This window comes from Hypomesus nipponensis, chromosome 21, assembly GCF_054491055.1.
Source record: "Hypomesus nipponensis isolate SF chromosome 21, ASM5449105v1, whole genome shotgun sequence".
Lineage (NCBI taxonomy): Eukaryota > Metazoa > Chordata > Actinopteri > Osmeriformes > Osmeridae > Hypomesus > Hypomesus nipponensis.
Window position 1 is genome coordinate 10,822,152 of NC_140381.1, and position 19,146 is coordinate 10,841,297.

General features: G+C 38.3%; 1 protein-coding gene across 1 annotated transcript; it reads right to left on the reverse strand.

Moving 5' to 3' along the window:
- Positions 1-198: 198 nt before the first annotated feature.
- Positions 199-18,085, reverse strand: LOC146237969 (uncharacterized). Its single transcript, XM_084686072.1, has 20 exons — positions 17,369-18,085; positions 14,397-14,552; positions 13,678-13,796; positions 13,262-13,376; positions 13,012-13,089; positions 12,553-12,668; positions 9,887-10,052; positions 9,620-9,756; positions 9,447-9,540; positions 9,077-9,226; positions 8,685-8,825; positions 6,230-6,403; positions 5,778-5,924; positions 5,162-5,314; positions 4,595-4,812; positions 4,102-4,285; positions 3,742-3,897; positions 3,320-3,655; positions 1,455-2,879; positions 199-1,012 (listed from the first exon to the last, which is right to left on the reverse strand). The coding sequence occupies exons 1-20, from the start codon at positions 17,804-17,806 to the stop codon at positions 983-985; spliced, it is 4,533 nt and encodes a 1,510-aa protein (XP_084542198.1). The 5' UTR covers positions 17,807-18,085; the 3' UTR covers positions 199-982.
- Between the last annotated feature and the right edge of the window lie 1,061 nt (positions 18,086-19,146).

Genomic DNA, 19,146 nt, shown 5'->3' on the forward strand with positions numbered 1-19,146 from the left:
CTAACTGGCCAGTGTCTGCAATTACATGGACCCACAGCACATATAAAAGTAGTGTTTAATAAGACAAATATCATGATAATCAAAAAGGTGCTGTTTACATTAAGTGTGGGAGAAGCCTGTTTGTAAAACAAATCTAAGAATATTGGATGGGTGAAAAGAAGAAGAACTGATACCATATTTATTGATTTAGTATCGTGTATTTTAGTTTATTTTATTTTCGATCCTAAAAGAACAGGCAAGGATGCATTGACTTGAAAATGACAGCACTGATATCTTTAGATGTGTCTTTTGTGAAAAGTGTATGTATCTACAGTAAACTATAATAGACAGCTTAAACTTTGGATTCTTTGAGTGCAAATACAGAACTAAAAAATTGATATTTTGTGCTACATACACAGATTGTTAGAAGAATAGTCATAAAAATGACAGACAAGTATTACAGATGATTCAATGTGTCAAGGGTAGAGTTCCAGGGCAGCATGAGTCATCTTGACTCATCATCTATTCAGACAAATGCTGGTCAACAGATATGTTGCTAAGAGACAGTAGCCAAATAATAACTGCGAAGGTCAGTGCTGCTACATTTCTACAAGTTTTGGCTATTGGAATCCACAGAAAAGTATTCCAATAGAGGAAAAGGCATATGATTACATTCAATAGATTTCTGATATGACTCTCATTGAACATTATCAATAATACTTCCTACTGCACTATTGTGTTTGGCAATAGAACTACACCATGGCAGCTGTACAAAAAAACAGTTAATTACAAAATGCCTGCAACAAGTTATAATAGGTCAATAAAATGTAATCCTGCTGTGATGACAAATTGCTCTTTATCATGGTGTATGCATGGGAAAGAGACTGTCCTCCACCTTTTCACAATGTCCATTCACCAAGACGCTGTAGGTATTCATTGCCCAAGAACAATGATAGAGGGCCAATTCAGATTTGAATGGCTGAAATATGGACAAGGAGAGAGGTCATGTTTCTCCAGCAGGCATGAGTGTCTCCTAGTGGGGAAAAAGAGAAGATTCATGACCACCACAAACTGATGGAATGGTAAATTAAAAAGACAGATTAGTTGAAATATCAGAAAAAAACGCACATGCAATAATTATATTAAATGCAACAGAGACAAAGCAATTTAGATCTCAAAAGACAAGATACCAGTTTTTCATTTTACTCCATGTTCAGTTGTCTTGAACTACCATTGAGTAATCTGGTGTGTAATCTGATATTTAGGATTACAATTACATTCTGTATGTATGCTTGAAACTAAAGCCTTTTTTTTACGTATGTTTGCATCCCACACTACACTTACTTTGTCTTAAATAAAAGTGCATGACATTTTTTTTATTCAATGTGTACTTTGAGATTCTTCTTGTCACTGGTCTATGCAACAATAGAAAAAACAGCACCCTCATTTTGAACTATACCATTCTAAACCCGCACCTCACATCTGTGGAAAGCTGTACTCCTTTCCCTGTCCATGCCACTCCAGATATCCTGCAGTTCCTCTTCCTCTTCCTCGAACTGCCAGTGGTCTGGATGGACGGGATCTGATGCTCTTCCCGTAGAGCTGCTGGGTGAGGTTTCCTTTCCCAGGGCGGTGCTGGACACAAGATGTTCAGAACACACGCAATAGTTTTTCTCAGTGTAGACGATGAGCTGCTCCGATCTGTTTATACCCTGGCTCTCGAAAACTCCAGAACCAGTAGTAAAGGCCTTGACTTCTTGAACAATAAGGTCACTTTGACTAGTGAACTGTTGCTTTGTAAACGGACGGTATATGTGGCCATTCAGGTCCCGGATCTTTGTATGAACGCTTAAACATTTGTGGGGATTGTGTGACGGTTCAGTGCAAGGGTGATCATGTGAAATAATGATGGGGAAGCGGTTGAGTTCAGTGCATTGTTCATGAGACTCATATCGGACTTCTGGTTCGCCAAGGTCTTCCTCAGTTTCCTCTTTAACGCCAGTGGAGTCGGTGGGGATTTCTTTTAGCGTGACAGAGTTCTCAAGACTTCTTATGCTCATGCTGTGGTCACACTGTAAGTCTTTCGCAAGGGGAAGCAGACACTGAAAAGAGACAGTTTCTGAGTTGACGTTCTCCATATCCTTTTTCTCTGGTTCCTCCTCTAGACTGTGGTTGACAGTCTGTAGGTCAATGATTTTAGACGATACACTAGTTAAAGATTGCAGTCTGTAGGAATTCAACAGCTGATTCTTGGGACTATCAAACTTCAAGTCAGTGTTTCCACTCTGAATTGTGTTGTCTATGTAACTCATGTCTGACTTGTGCTCCCAATTCTTAGGCAAGTCCAAACTCAACATCGACCCTAGAGCGATGGTGTATGGGCTCCTTTCATGTCCATCTGTAAATTTAGAGGGCTTGACACATTGCACTTGGAAAGAAGGAACATTTGATGTCCGTGAAGATTTGGTATCTGCTATGGTGACAACTGAATTATTTTTTATGTACAGCTGAAGTTCTGTATTGACTGGACTTTTAGGGGTAGCATGCTCTTCATGCTTTGCCTCAAGGGGCCAGGTGTTGGCTCTGTGTGGGGCACCAGTAGGCACAGTGAGCGTCCCATCCTGCTTGTCCATTCCGACGACACCAGTGACAGTGTGTCTGTGTGTTGTTTTTTTCCTTCTCTTCATTGCCCTGTTCAGGCTAAGAATGGAGTCGGACTTGGTCTTGGTTATGGAAGGGAGTGCAACAGTGCTGAGTTTTTGTACATACGTTGCAGTGGTTGAGCTAATTTGATGGCTGGCTGACTGAAGGGAAGTCCCTGCAGTTGTTGCTGATTTAACTTCTTTGTTCACTAGACTTGTCACTTTGTTTCCATCTGTTACCTGCAAATAGGTGCTCACCTGCAACAGATGAAAGTAATAAAAAACATGCTATTGGTCCATTCAATAAATACTAGTATTCAAAACGACTTTAGTACCTGTGCATACAATGATATACAAATGTGAACTATATCGACATATGGTGAAGTTTTTCTATATATCCCGTGAGTTAGAAATGTTCTTATAGTCAGCTGCAGCAGCACTGGCTCAAAATTGACTGAGTATGAGTTATTTAGAAAAACATATTGGCATTTAATTTCTCTACTAATAGTTATCCTACTAATCTAGGAACAGTTCTCCCACCAGGTTAATTGTAACAAACTATCATGTAAATAACAACAGTACAAGATGGGCAACAGCGTTGGTCTGTCACAAGGACTATCGTAATGATCCACAGCATTGTTTGTGTTCAAATGCATGTTAAAATATGAATAGCATAAAGTTGGAAAATGGGTACTGACCCTGTGCACAGTTTCAAATGTCTCTTTCTGCTCTTGAGAACCCTGTGGCTGACTGGGCACTGGTGTTGGTTGATCAAAACTGAGGATGAGGTTGATGCTGCCCCCTAGAGGTGTAATAGCAGCATGGGGATCCTCAAGAACAAGACTGGGTGATACCGCTACCACGTCTACAGAGCCCTGGTGAGAAATGTACTTAGAGACATTGACACTTTGTCCTTGATGACTGCTCTCTGGTTCCGCTTTGGGTCCATCAATATGGATCTTCGCAGCCCCCTGCCTATGTTTTGAGAGCAAGCTTTTGGAATGTTGACTGATGTCTATCCCAGGATGACGACACTGCAAATTAAAAGAAGCATATTCAGAAAACAGGACTAATCTATTTCCACTGTTGCTGCTTTATCAGTACAGATTGAACACTCTACCTGGGGCTGACGTGTCGATAGTATCCATGGGCCAGGTAGAGAAATATCCTTCATTAGTTTTTCAGGTTTCTCCTGATTCAACTGGTCTTTCTTCACCTTCCAGTGCGCCAACATCCACCCCAGCATACTTTGCAATTCATCAGTTCTCTCATTTATCTGTAAGAAAAACATTTTGGGCCATGATTTCCATGATCTCCTTCTTATTGGGTAGGCCTAACATATGTATTTTTGATACAAGACCTAAAGGTAGCCAACTGCATGTCAGAATTCAGACCACTCTGTGAAGTTATAAGATCTTATAAAATGTCAGAGATTTTTAATCAAATATTGGTATTTCATCTTTCCCCATAAGTAACTCACAATGTTTGTCAGGTGGTGCCCCTCTGCTATAAGCTTCTGCCCGGCTGCAGCAAATGAATCAAACTCTTCAAACTTCTGTTGGATTTTGAGGTCTAGTTCAGATGACTTTGTCAACTCATGAAGTTTATCCTGATTTGCCAAAGCATCGGAGAATATACAAGTGCACGTTTCATCGGTCCAGGAACTGGAATGGAGACAATCAAGACAGAAACATGCAATTGGTTGGTGGCTCTGTACATTTGTTCCAATAGATATGATTAGTTCTGATGAATTATTTATAGGCTCAAATTCCTGTTATTTTCTGTTTAACTCTCCAAAACAAATAGAGAAATACAACAGCCACAAGAAAATGCAGAAGGTGCCATACGCAGATGCCACAAATACCTTCAGAACATACACATTTGGCCAACCTAGCCAGCACACAAATTGTTCTATAATGGCTTAACAAGGTCTCACATGGAATTCATAACACTCTTCTTTCTGCATTACTCACATTATGGCTAGGTAGGTTCTCAAAAAGTCTTGCAGTTCACTAAATTGTTGAAGACGGCTTTGGTTCTCTGCCATGCTCCTGGTAAGCTCCTCCAAAGATTGCAGGATGGTCTGGACATTTTCCCATGCACCTATGGTTTTCTCAGATAAAACCGCCTGTACATGGGAGGTATGTCTATCCATCTCCTCCACCTCTTCTTTGATAATCCGATAGCCCATCTAAAATAGAAAATATAACTTTGAGTTGCACAGTTGGACCTAAACATTTGATTAACACTCACTCAAAAGGGGTTTCAGATTTGGAAAGTTCCCGTTTTTGTGTCTCTGGGAAGCTTTTTTTAATAAGTATGTTACTTATAGTCTGTCATTATTGTCAGTCTTTTTTATTTGTTTAAGTCCAATTTGTCTTGAGCAATGACATTGAGTTGGTTTTTTACAAAATATACAGTTTACAATCGTCACAATTCTGAAATAACAAACCTTGTCTCAAAAGCAGATTATTCACACTGTATGTTAGAATTTGAAGGGGGAAAAAGATAACAATAACTGTTGATGTTACAATTCTAACCTCCAATTCCTCCTGTTGTTCCTGAAGTCCTTCCAGGCCAGAGTTATCAGGTTCACATCGAACCGCCATATCAGACTCGGCATCCAAAATGTCCATACTAAGTTCTGCACACCTGGACAGAAGTTGGTTGATGTGCAGCGTTTGTGTAGAATTCTAGAAGAGGAGACAGGACATTGGAAGGTTTCAGACATGTTATTTAAGTCAAGGAACCTTAATAGGTCAATTTTCACATAATTAATAAATACTACTGTTTGTGAGTTGTAAAATATTTCCTTTGATTTATCAATACAAATAGGAAGATTGGTAGCTAGGTACTTTATTCATTTTTTTGTGGAAATTGCAGCCTAACAGCAGGGAAGATAAAACATTTAAAATAACTACACCTGTAAACAAAACTGTAAAATAAAATACACAAGGTTGTAGATGTGGAATACACAGGGTTGATTCTCATATGTACAACAAATATTTTACACATGGCACACACAAGAGGACACACAGGTGATGCAGGTAAAACACAATGCACAACATTATTTAAAGTAGAAAAGTTATCAAAGGTTTGATAAATGTACCTAAGCAAAACTAATAGAAAAACTGTGTGTACAGTGAGCTATTGTACCTGGCATATTAGTTCTGGATTGTTTGGATGTTGATAGAGGGAGTGTTCTCTTTCATTCATTGCTTCACTGAGGTCCTCCAGAACCCCAAGTAACTCCTCCATAGGGTTACCCACATCTGCAGCATCACTTGTTGACTTAGTAGGGATCTGCCATCAATTAAAAAACAGCTTAAAAGACCTGTCATTTTTGTTTCATGATATTTTGTCTTACCTAGGGGATCTGAACTAGTTTTAGTGTTTATTAGAGAGGCAATTGGGCAAGATATATCATTATTTCCCCGGAATTATTATATTAACATCCAGATTTTCGTTAGTTTAGCTTCTTCATCTTAATGGCTATTTTTTTGGCCAAGTGCAGTCCTGGTAGTCACATGTACAGCCAAAAGGTTAGTCACATGTTTGTATGAAGATCTAAATTTAGGTAATGCTGGTTAGGTGTGGACAGTACATACGTAATTGAATTTGTCTTGTTCGAGGCATCTCTGCTGTTCTGTCATCATCCCAGTTTTACAATCCTCCAAGGTTGCTGAAAGGTTTTGGACTCCTGGGATGATGCAGGGCTTCACATCATCCACTGGTTCTTGGCACCCTGACAGACATGGCTCAAGTTGGTCTTTCCATGTGTCCTGAGTTTTTTCCATCAATAAAAATATGATTGTGGGATAATTGGTACTGTATACAGAATAAGTTACAGTATACATTTTATCACAACCCCATACTGAAGTGCTCTGACATATATCCATGCCCTTCCTAATTAAACAAAAATGTTATCTTTCCAGGACCCAAAATGGAGGTGAGAAATGCAGAGGTGTGGAAATCTATTTAAATCATAGTAGCTTTTATGAAGAATTTTTGAAGAAAGTTATTTAATTCAGAATCCATGCTATGTAATTGTGTGTTCAGAACTCAGAATATACTATTATGTACAGTCAACTCTGGACTACTTAGCACTCCTGGTAAAGATGAGTAAAAACGGTTAAAATTTAAGATTAATTTTAAGATTAATTTCACGTGTCATGAAAGTTTTTGAACAATCTAACTTTTAAGAGGAAAGAAAATCTGTCATCAAGATAATTTTTTTTAACTACTTGTGCCTCTTCTTTACTCATCTTTACCAGTTGTGCCAATAATTATGGAGTTTACTATAACTGCAGAGAAAATCAAGAAAATTCAGAATGTACCATACATCACAGTAGAATTAGCCAATTTATCAAATACACAGATCATGGTATAACCAAATATAACCAAATTGTATCTTTGTGAAATGAAATAAACAAAAGACAAAACTCATATTTCCTTATCCATGTAACAGACACGGCCACGCCAAGGTACACTTGGTGATCTTCGCCCGCAAACAGGAACGAAACCTCCACCTTCGACATCTCATGCGCGATCACTACCAGCTACGCCAATGAAAAGCCACAGATGGGTGCTGTATCTATAGGTATATATATAGATACCTGAAGAGTGAGTTTAACTGATCTACACCGGCTACATACAGTCACCTCCGGAATTATTGGCACCCCTGGCAAAAATGAGAACAATTCAACCTTCAATTGAAGTAAATTCATTTTGAGAAAAAAAATCTGTCATCGATTATTTTCTTTTTATTGAAACCATGTGTGCCACAATTATTGGCACCCTTACATTTGCAACCTTCTTTTGACTATAAAACCGCACTAAGTCTTCTCCTTAACATCTATTAAGGTTGGAGAATACAGAGCTAGGAGTCTGAGAGCATTCCTCTTTACAGAATTTCTCCAGATCATCCAGGGTCCTAGGTCCTCCCTTGTGCACTCTTCTCTTCAGCGCAGCTCACAGGTTTTTCAATGGGGTTTAGATTAGAGGACTGTGATGGCTATGCCATAGTATTGCTTTTGTTCAGTTAAGTTTTTGTGTGAATTTAGATCCGTTTACTGTACTAAAAGATCCAATGACAACCTACTTTTTCCTTCAATGGGCAGCCATATTCAGATTTAAAATGTCCTAGTATTTTATGGATTTCATGATGCCATGTACTCTAACAAGGTTTCCAGGACCTTTGGAGGAAAAACAGCCACACAACGTCACAGAACCTGCAGCATACTTCACCATCGGGATCAGGATAATTTTTGTATAACCATCCTTTTTATTCCAAACTCACCTTTAGTGTTTGTTGACAAAAAGCTAAATTCTGTTTAATCTGACCATAGAACACTGTTCAGGTCAAAGTTTCAGTAGTGTCTAGCAAACACCAGTTGCTTTTGTTTGTGGTGAGATGATGGGAAAGGCTTTTTTCTCCAATGGTGGGTTTGGCATAAAAAGAAGAATGGTTACACCAAAAATATATTGATCCCCACGGTGAAGTATTTTCCATTGAAGGAAAATATAAACCTGGGTTGTCATTGGACCTTTTAGCAGGATAATGATCCGAAACACGTCCAAATTCATATACATTTTTTTAACTGAACGCAAAAACTGTATTCCTCTATAGCCATCTCAGTCCCCTGATGAATGATCTGGAGAGATTCTGTAAAGAGGAATGCTCTCAGACTCTCAGACTCCTCCTCTGTATTCTCCAACCTTAATAGATGTTAAGGAGAAAACTTGGTGCTGTTTTATTGACAAAGAGAGCTTGTACAAAGAATTAAATCTAGGGGTGCCAATAATTGTGGCACACGTGGTTTCACAAAAAAAATCATTATTTCTTGATTTTTTTTCAAAAAAAAATTACTTCAATTCAAAGTTGGATTGTTTTCATTTTTACCAATGTGACATTAAGCTGAATAACAAAAAGATGATATTTGTTTTTCACTTTTTACTCATCTTTGCCTGGGGTGCCAATAATTCCGGAGGTGACTATACATATATGTAAACACGTGTGTGTTAAAGCTGTAAAGTCAGTAAACTTTCAAAGGAAATATTTACCTCTAAGTTGTGTGTGTCTAAGCTGTCCGTGTCAATCATGCTTGCTCTTCTAAGCACTTCCCACAACTTCTCAACCTGCCGAAGGCGGTCCTTCATGTCTATGTTGCTTTGCTGCTGAATATGGAATTCACATGCCTCCTCCTGTTAAAAAACAAGATGTGCATAATTTGAAAACAATTAAAGTACCTACTAAACCAACACATTCCAAACTTCAGTCAAATTCCACAATCATTTTGCATTTAAAATACTACAAATTGTAATTGACTAACTCACATTTGTTTATGTGTTTTAGGAAAGGATACCATCTGGAATGAGAGTGGTATCTGAAAATAAACATGTAACTACTTTCATGACACTTTTACATTGTGGCCAGGCAAGATGAGTCTACTTACACTCTTGGATTGACAAAATGTAGGCCTCTTGGAGATTTCGTCAACTTTGTTAATAGTTTCTGTCAGTTTTTTTATCATCTCCGCATCTAGACCATCAGTGTTTTGATGGGGAAGTTCCATAGCAACGTTGTCTTTCAACCATAAGAGTGTCTTAAGCGGAAATGAAAAGAAGAGGAAATGACCACTACCTCATCACCGATTGAATTTCTCCAGGTAACAAAAGTTTCCTATTAACAATACAATACTGCTGCAGTAAACATTTTAGAAATAAGTGGTTTTACATTATTAATTACTTTTACAATAGCACAGCTCACTATGACATCCAAGAGTCACAACTGTTTGAGAGATTGGCATAATTTTTGGCAGGTACCTTATCAGCTGATGTTGTAGAGTCCTGAAAAAGGATCCCAAGCTCAAGTCGGTGCCTCTGAGGACATGTGCTTGAATGGGCTGTGTGTTCCTTTCTGTAGACAAACTCCATAATATCATTTCTGTCCTAGGTTTTCTGCCACAGCAATATTTTTTTTTTCTAAATGAAAATACCTTTCTCTTGAAAGTTGTTCTCCTATTTGACTATCTAAATTACTAGTGCAGTCACATGTAGCGTAGGTATAGTTGTGAGGACTTCTGTTTTGTTCATCAGGCGTTGACTTATCATGGATTTCAAAGACTTGCATCACCTATAAAGAATATCATATCCTTCATCATGTGCAAATAGGGAAGTAATTTGTGTGCAATTCCTAACCGATTTTTACAAATAAATGAAAATGTATTGGTAATCAAGCAATTTGATGTCAAAATGTTTCTAACTTGAAATTCTTTCAGGCGATTCTGTTCCTCCTTGATGTTCTTTCCCATAATTTTGTGGGCTTCATGTTCCTCAGTACTTTGCACTTCTCTCGTTTGAGTCGAAGAACCAATGTCATTACAAGAGAGGCCTATGGTATGGGTAGTTGACTGGTCTGGTTTTATGTTCCTGCAGATGAGAATGTTCAGGTGAATACAAATGGTTAGGTCAAAAATGCAAACCACTCTGCAGACTGAATGAAGTAAAATGACCACTGGTAACATTATTCGGGAACCAATGTTTTTTTTTTTTTTAAAGGTTCGTATGGATCTTGTTAAGGATTGAATGTGCTAGAGGTCTGACATTCATGTTAAATTCTTCCAGTGATAGTTTTCATTTTATTATTGTGTTTTATGCCATTTAGTTTTCATATATAGACCTGTTCATTATTCACTCACACAAGTATACATGATCGAGTTATTGGCAGGCAAAAGGACAATATTTCTAAATTCATTAAGTCTGTCTTGCAGTTCAAGTTGAAGTTGAAGTCTTCAGTCTAACATCTTGGTGAAGAAATAATGTTGTACAAAATATTGCAAAAATATTGCAAAAATATATAGTACAAATGCTATACTATTGCTTTTAATCTTCTGTGTTATATACTGTAGTTTGACAAAAAAAAATTGCAACTCCTTTACACTCCACACTTAGCACTTCTGAACATGTTCATAAACATCTGCCGAGGCTGTGTCTCAGACATAAAGGATGTACTGTGCTCTGAGATATATTAAATTAGCTAATGACATGTTACGCAACAATGACAATCTCAACAGACAGACTTTGTCTTTAGGGGGTGACTGAGTGGTTGTTGGCCAGTTCCAAAAAGATTATGTCATACTCCTCTGAAGCGGTGAGGTCATGGTTTCAGGAAATGCTTTTGTTTTCAAAAGGAATTATAGGGCAGGGAGTGGACAACTTGGAGGTGTCAAAAAAAGGAGTGCTGTAGTGTTTGGGATATAGATATCTAAAATGAAGTGTTGCCAAAGTTTGTTATAAAAAAAGAAAATGGTGGACAGTGATATTGGACCACTAGCCACAACAAGACATAGTCAACCCAGACCCCCACCCCTTGGCTTGAAGCAACGGCCCTGATGGATGTAGGTGGTATGGCATTTCTTGTCAGACATCCGGCTCTTCCGGTCAATATTATTCTATCAACTCTAGTTAATAGATTATTATTACAAATATTTACAAAACTATCTCCCCCAAAAAATGTTGTTCGATTCTCGAACCTGGCTCATACTACTAACTTTTTATAGAATAATTTTTCCAGATTTTTGTTAAATTTGAAACCAATCCGAAATGGGTAAACTTGCACCCCATTTATTTGCTTACATCAATAAAAGTGGATAATTGCTATCATCAAATCTCAATATGATATACCATATACAAAATATTAATTCCTTTGTCTTCCTAAATAATCAAAGAGTGCTGAGGACTCTACATTATCTAACACCAACCTTCTTTGCTGCTGGATACTGCCCCAGCATATTAAGTGCATGACTCAAATGACCTATGAAGAAATGACTGACTTGGGAACTGACCAGTGTCCTTCTGTTCATAAGCTACATCCATCTCTCTCTGGCCACTGTGCCATACCATACTTATGAGGCCCTCTGCAAACATCTGGAGTATAAATTAGGGGCAGCTTGATCATATAAACTCCACCAAAATGTATTTTCCTATATTCATCCATATCTGATTTTGGTGTACAGTAAGTTTTTTTCTCTAATAAGATTAAACTCAACAGATTTCAACTCAAAATACTGTATGCGTTAGCGCTTTGTCACGTGAAAAACATGGTGAGAATGTCAAGTATGAATTTCTCAATTTTGATTCTATGACCATTATTTATTCTGCATTAGCTCTCAGAAAGATTAAGTGGCTTATTAGGGCAATGTAATGTGTAAGCAACAGTTGCCATTAATGGTATTGTCTGAGCAATGCCAAAACCACTCTTGCACAACAACAGTGTTACTAAAAAAGGAATACATTAACTTTCTTGCAGAATATGTTTTCCATTCATTTAGAGTCCTTATCATCTGGATGTAATTTTCCATGAGTTCATCTAGATTATTTAGGTGATGTGAATGCTTTGACTTGTACGTAAAATATTGACTTGTATTCATCAACAACAAGATAGTTTTGAAGTGCTGCCGAATCATACCAAAGTTCTGTAGCCATGGTTAGCTCTGTTGTGTTTTTATGCCCAGAATTGCCACATGTTAGTGATTTGCTACAGTGGGAAGAACAGGCCCAGGGTAAGTAGCCTGGTCCTGAGGTCATAGTTTAAGCAAAGAAGGGAAAACCACACATGGGTGTAATTTCAGTCAAGCACCAATCCACCTGTTTCAACTGATTTAAGTCGTACATTGACCTATTATTGAAATTAAACACTTATAGTCTCTCTCCTCTTCCAATAAACAAAAACAGAAGATGCTGCCCATATCATAGGTTGAATAAATATTCCATATTCCAGAAATACATTGAACACATTGTAAGAATGTTTTCAGAAGTTTAGCATGAAGACTCATGGAGGTTAACAAGGAATTGTCATTACAGTGGAGCCAACAGGGTTCACATTCTCAGAACGTTGGTAACGTGCTAAATGTTTGGATATTCTGTTTACCTGCTTTCCTTTTGGAGAAGGCCCCAACTTTCCTGTACTTCAGCCTGCTTCCGTGTCACTCTGGCAGCTAGGGTAGGGTGGAGGTCGGACAGCCGCAAAGCCGTCTCATCCAGCATCTGGAGAAAGCGTGGTCGAAAGGAGGGGCAGAGAGGCCGTGGAAGGAAATGACACAATTCATTTGGATTGGATTTTTACTGGCTTGGAAAAAGACCCACTCTCTTAAAAACGGAAGACCTTGGTTAGACGGAACACAGAAGTATTACATAGTACATAGTCACAGAGGTCTTTTTCAACAGTTAGGGGAAACCCCTTAAAAAATGTCTACGAGGAGGTCTGTTGATTACTAGTCCACCAAAGCGTTTAATTCCATGGTTTAACGTCGCTGTTTAGGTTCTAGATTCAGCAGATTTAGATATATGTATCAAATATCCGAGGTTCTGCTTTTTTAGCAATACGTACCATAATTTGACTCTCGATATCTTTGACTTCTGTGTATCCACTGGTTCTTTGATCCTTCGACCCAGAGAGGTGACCTCTCTACATTGAGACGAATGTTAGGTTAATCCAATATTTTCCTCACAGTAACTGTAATATATCATATAATTATGCAATACTATTTCATATCACATTGTTTAAGTTCTTATCCCATATGGATGTTACAGGTGCAATATATTATTTTGGAGGAGGGCTATCTGCTATGCTGTTTTACCTTCCCATGCATGGCACAGATGATGTTATCTGCTTGTTGGTAGAACGAGGAGACATCAAGAGCCAGCTTGAGGTCTTGGTGGTAGTTCCTTAAGAGTGTCTGTAACCTCAGCCATCTATGATACAAAAAAGACACAAAAAAAAACATAAAATTCAGAAATTGATTTTACAATCCAAGGTTTTAGTCTAAACCAATGTTTACAAGTCTGAAATGTTTACAAATACAAATGTATGACTTCATAGATAAGCCACAGACACTATTGTACAAACCATTAAAAAAAATTGTGAACCAAGAAGAAAGATGACAATGCTGCACATTTTACTACTACAATAGTAGTCTATGTTTGTCTGCATTTTATGTTAAATGCATTTTTCTAAAAACTATATTTTACTGTAACTGTTCCAAACAGAACCCACGTTTGTGTAATGGTCTTCTCTCTAGAGGGAATATTTTTTCTCTCTCTTTGTCCAATTTTCTCCTGCTTGTCTCGTTGTTGGTCTGTGTCCACATATGTTGCTCTGCATTTTTTTTCATCCTACAGAAACAATTACAAATAAACATAGCTTTAAAAAAACATAACTGGAACATGCCCCTCTTTTAACATACAAATAGTAGGGGAGAGTGGGGTAAGTTGTGTCAGTTTTTACTTAAAGTTACTTTAAAGCGAGGCCAAGACAGTAATGCTTCAAACTAAAATATGTACATATATTTTGGGATGAGGTGCATCCCTGGGAACAATCACTGGATCTGAAATATAGTATTTAAGAAATATAGCTTTCTGAAAAAAAGTGGTCTTGTGGCACAACTTGCCCCCAGTGCAGGGTAAGTTGTGCCTTTAGAGAGAATACATTGGGGTAAAGTGTGCCATTGATAATTGAAGTAAAACTGTATATTTTCATCTCAGAAACTGTGATGCTATATAAAAGCTAGACAAATTCAATACAAAATTACTCATTTAAGGTTTTAAAAAAAATATCTACAAGCCAACTGCACCACATGAGCACATCGCAGACATCCCAACCTGCAGAGACTCATTTCAGGGAGGTGGCTTCTCGCTGTGAGGTGTGATTCTGGAACTGTAGAATACATTCCATAGTATGTAAAATGACCCATGTACTGATAGGTAAACATTAACCTGATTCACATCCAGACTTCTTGTCAGCTGGATGAGGGAGTTTTCGATGTCTTTGAGATCTCGCTGTTGGGTGGGTAACATGTCCTCTGAGTCCTGTGACGGAGATCCCAGTACGTTGCATCCATACTCCAGGTTCCTCTTGAACCACGTGTCTACCTGTACAGACAGCCATTAAAACACACAAAAAATGTATTGGTAGTTGCTTACAAGATTAGTTAATATACTGTATGTATGTATGACTTAAATGCTAACTGTATCCTCTTGGTTTATTGGTAGGTGCTGCGGAATGGAAAATATACTATGAAAATCACACTGTATCTGTGTAATTAAGCACTGTTAAAAAGGCAATGTCTAGTTTGGTGCAGTACAGTGAGATATTGCACGATAACAGCCCCTCTTGGGATATTATATATCTGAAAAGTTGTGCATATAAACACCTTCAGAGCCAGAGACCTGAGTTAACTTCACAATGAGAGCCCAATTTGGTTAATATACCATGGCATTTTACCCTTCCTCTCCTCCCTTTATCTTTTATTGACTAATGCTTCGGTCTGGAAGTGTTCGGTTAACTAAACAGTTGTGAGAGTTGCAGCGGTCCACATTCAAGCCTAAACATACACACATCTGGACAGCAGAGCACAAGCAAGCAAAAGGGTACTTGTCAATGGATTCATCATTAAAACACGTTTAAATATGAAACACATACTAAGTCGAACTGCAGTACATTTCTGGAAAACATTACTTTAGGTCAAACAAGTGTTTGACACATTTTTTAACACATCATCGTATACATTATTTGTTTGCTTGTTTCTTGCGTTGCACGACATTCTTGAAATCCTCGATGGCGGACAGTGTGAAAGGAGAGCTAAAAAAATCTAGTTTTGTAATTAGCCTCCAACATACCTCAGGAAGTGTACCTTAAAATGATCTTAACATTACAGCTGTACTCCAAATTGTCAAGAGAAATTTGACAATTGCTGTACTTGTGTGCTATACACAAAATGCAATTCATTATTCCTGCATTCGTACGTCCCCAAAAAATGTGTGTGTGTTTTTGTAATTTCATAACTGTAACCTTGTGGAACCACTCCGTATCAGTCTGCACTGTGGACAAGCATTCTGTCCCGATGACCTCATTGCAAAAATGTTGGACTGATGCACATTATCTTTTCAAGACCTCTTACATCACCCTGTGTAGCTAAATCATATAGACCACCATGTTTACCATGATATCAGAAACTTTCTAGACCTGGTTTCCATCTAGGACAGATGTTGGTTTGCTGGCCCATTATGTACTTAATTTTCACAATTTCACAATTTCAGTACACGTATGTATACGTGCAAAAAGACACTGTCACAGGTACTTTTCCATTTTGAAAATCATAAAAAAACAATATGCTGGCCTTTGCACAATGCTTTAAATAAGCAAGCTCTCCATTGCATCGCCATAGAGAATGTTGCGTGAAACTTGCTGTCAATATATTTTTCCCTGCTATTGTTTGAGACCCAGCTTACATATCCCACTAGCCCACAAAGGGTTTTAAATAGCTCATAGCTCTTATAGTTCCCTGTAAGAAGTGTCAAAAGTAAACATGTTAGCATCATATACCACAGATAGTTTGAATCTGCATTTAAATGCTGCTATATAAAAACAGGTGTCTTATAGATTGTGTTACTATGTACAGTAACTTTTATATTGTAACTTGTGACTTTAAAGGCCCTTAGATAAGGCAGGCTTTGTGCTGCTCAACCCATCTATACAATACTGAATTGAGGAGAAAGAGTGCCAAAACCATGACCTCATCTTCAAATAATTGCTCGTCTTTTTGCTGTTCAAGTCATTTTTTCTCCCCTCCCATGTGCCTGCACACAGAGTACATTTAGTCATTTAGCAGACGCTTTATCCAGAGCGACAGAGTAGAAAGAAAGGTAATACTAAAATAGTGTTGCTGGGTGTCTAATGTTATTTTTGCTTGACAAATACTACTACTGTGGTACATTGTCTTCATACTTGCTCTTACTGATACTAATACTGGGGGGAAAAAAAACTTTCCTTAAAATAAACAGATTTTAAGTTTGTATGATATAAGTTTGTGATATTCAATCAATCACTTGCAGATGCTGTTCTGGCATCAAATTATTAACAATGTAGATTTATTTGACTGAACGAATGCTGTTAGATCCAGAAGTACACCACAATTACCGAAACAATCTGTTTAGCATCTGTTCCTCTGGCAAGCCCCTTATTCACAGGTACAAATTGTGTTTGGAATTATTCTCCACAAAGGCAACCTGCCTAATGACTATTTTTACTACACAGGCCCTTCAATTACGGAACTTGTGAGTAGTTTCTGTGGAAATAAGAAGATCATTTGAAACGTGGCCTTGCCTTGCTTAATGACATCATGGCTTGAGTTTTGAGCATGGACGATGCCACACCAGGGTAACAACATATACATCATGCTGGGCTTCAATCTAGAACAATGCACACAAGGAATGTTAATTTCATATCGCTTTTAATAAATATGTTGCTGTGTTGCTAGCTTCTGTGGAAATCATCCAAAGAAAGGATTTTTAAGTGGTTAGTCAGTCAGTCTTTAACCATGTATTCTGTAATTGCTACTTGGTTAGAGAAAAACAAGAGTTATGTAATGGGTGCATTACATACTAGACTGAGAAGAAAGACAAAAACATGATGTCACACGAGTGTGGATGTAATTAAGTCTTCGGTTTTTTGCTCTGATACCCTTTGATGTCGTTTAAAGTAAACAAATGGCAAGGCATTTCACAAAAGTCAAGGAAACTAATTGTCATCAGCACCATGTTGCTTAAAACTTGACAGTTTCTTGTTCAAACTCAACAAAACGAATGAAAGGAATAGTTTTGCAAACAGATGCTGGCTCTACATGATGAGAAATCCAAGATGAGAGAAAAAAAGACAAGCAGGTTAGAGAACTATCATTTAAAGTTACCTTCAACTGAGGATCAGATATTCTCCTCAGGTTTACTCCCATGGATGCTTGATTAGGATCAACACTGTTGCTGTTGCTGTTGCTGTTGCTGTTGCAATCACAGGGCGACACAGAGATGGCTTCAGCATTGCTGCAAATGGCTATCTTTCTGATAGACCTTGAACAGACTGGGGATGAAATACAGTTTCTATCCTCCTCTGCTCTCTCATCCTGGGCATCCAAACTGTTGACCTGGTCAGCCACACAAGCAGGTTTAGCAGTCACCAGCCCTCTCTGGGGCTGACCCATGTAAAGAGCCGCTTGGTCGCTCTCGTAGTTTTGAATCTCGTCCCTTGGCAGGTAGGTGTCTGTGAAATCATGGCATTTATGTTCAGATGGAATGGACAGCCTGGTCCCAATGGTGAATGGTTGGATTTTCCTCACAACTCCTTCTGACATGGTTCCTCCTGGTTGGTATCTATGCTGACATTCCGTGTTGGGAATGGAAAATGACACAATTAACCGAATCTGACCCTTACTGACTGAAACATCCAGAGTCAGAAAGAGAAATCTTCAGAATCATAGGAGAAAACAGAACCTGTAGTCATCAGACCAAGAAAACGAAGAGCCGTCTAGTTGACTTGTCTGCCAAAGCTATGAAATGTGCTCAGAATGCCTGTGCAACATCAAGGAAATCAATGTGAGAAGAGAAGAGGGAGGAGTGCCTCCTCTGAGCTACCACACTGTCGATAAAGAGAAGAGTGTAGAACTGAAAAAGGAAAGTGTCTGGCTCCTTGCCTGGCTGACTCTCTGAGAGAGAAAGAGAGAGAGAGAGAGAGATAGAGAGAGAGAGAGAGAGAGAGAGAGAGAGAGAGACAGAGAATGGAGGGAAACAGGGAGGAGGGAGTTTCATTAAAGACGAGTGAGGTCATCGTTTTCTGTCAAGGACTGGGTAGAGTGAGTGAGGGTTGTAAACTGGGGGCTGTAAAAACTTCCTCCCCAAACAAGAAGCCGCTCTGATACCACTATTGAGTTACAGAGGGGCGAGGGCTCTTTATCTCCCCCTCTCTCCGTCTGTCTCTTGCTCTGGCTTTGCCTGTTCACAGCTGGACAATGAGGTCATGCTTTTTACAAGAACAACAAATATGCAGCACCTCTGGACCTCACTTCTGCACAGACTGCTCTCTTTCTCTTTGTTACTGTATTGCCCTCTTTATCCCACACTCTGTCTATATCTGGACACCTAAAACTTTTTATTTCATTTGTTCAAGCTAAATATTTTACCAGTGCTAGTGTATTCAGTAAACATTATGTTTTAACTAAATGAAATGTTGATGTATTGCTTGTAACAGTATCTTTAGTTCCACAGTCTCAAACCAAACATTTGCAGACAAACATGGGAAACACATTGTGCTTACTAAGGCTTCAAGCTCTCACTTGATTTGAACCAGGTGTCCTATCTATGGGTCGGGTTGCATTGTGACATCACCTGCACATATCCACGGTATAAATATGACAGCTGATAATTGCCAGCGAATTTGGGGATTCTTTTACAGCCAATATCATATATGAAAAATTGTTTGGGGAATAGAGACAGTGATCTCAAACAACTGCTTTTCAAGAAATAGTAGGATAAAACAAGTTGTGGACTTTGGGTAAGAAGGTAATATAATTTAAAACATACACCCTTAGTACTGAGCATGTCAATCTGTTTTAAATGAGAATTTAAGACAATTGTAGTTTGTTAATTTCAAATGGAGAAACATCCACCACCTTTTCAACACTTCATTATTGCCCTG

Bases quoted from the DNA above. Each gene is read 5' to 3' on its own strand.
- LOC146237969 (XM_084686072.1), bottom strand. From the start codon at position 17,806: ATGTCAGAAGGAGTTGTGAGGAAAATCCAACCATTCACCATTGGGACC. The intron at 13,090-13,261 runs GTAAAACAGCAT...GTCTCAATGTAG, and splicing joins TCTGTGCCATGCATGGGAAG to AGAGGTCACCTCTCTGGGTC. The intron at 5,925-6,229 runs GTATGTACTGTC...AATTGATGGCAG, and splicing joins AACAAGACAAATTCAATTAC to ATCCCTACTAAGTCAACAAG.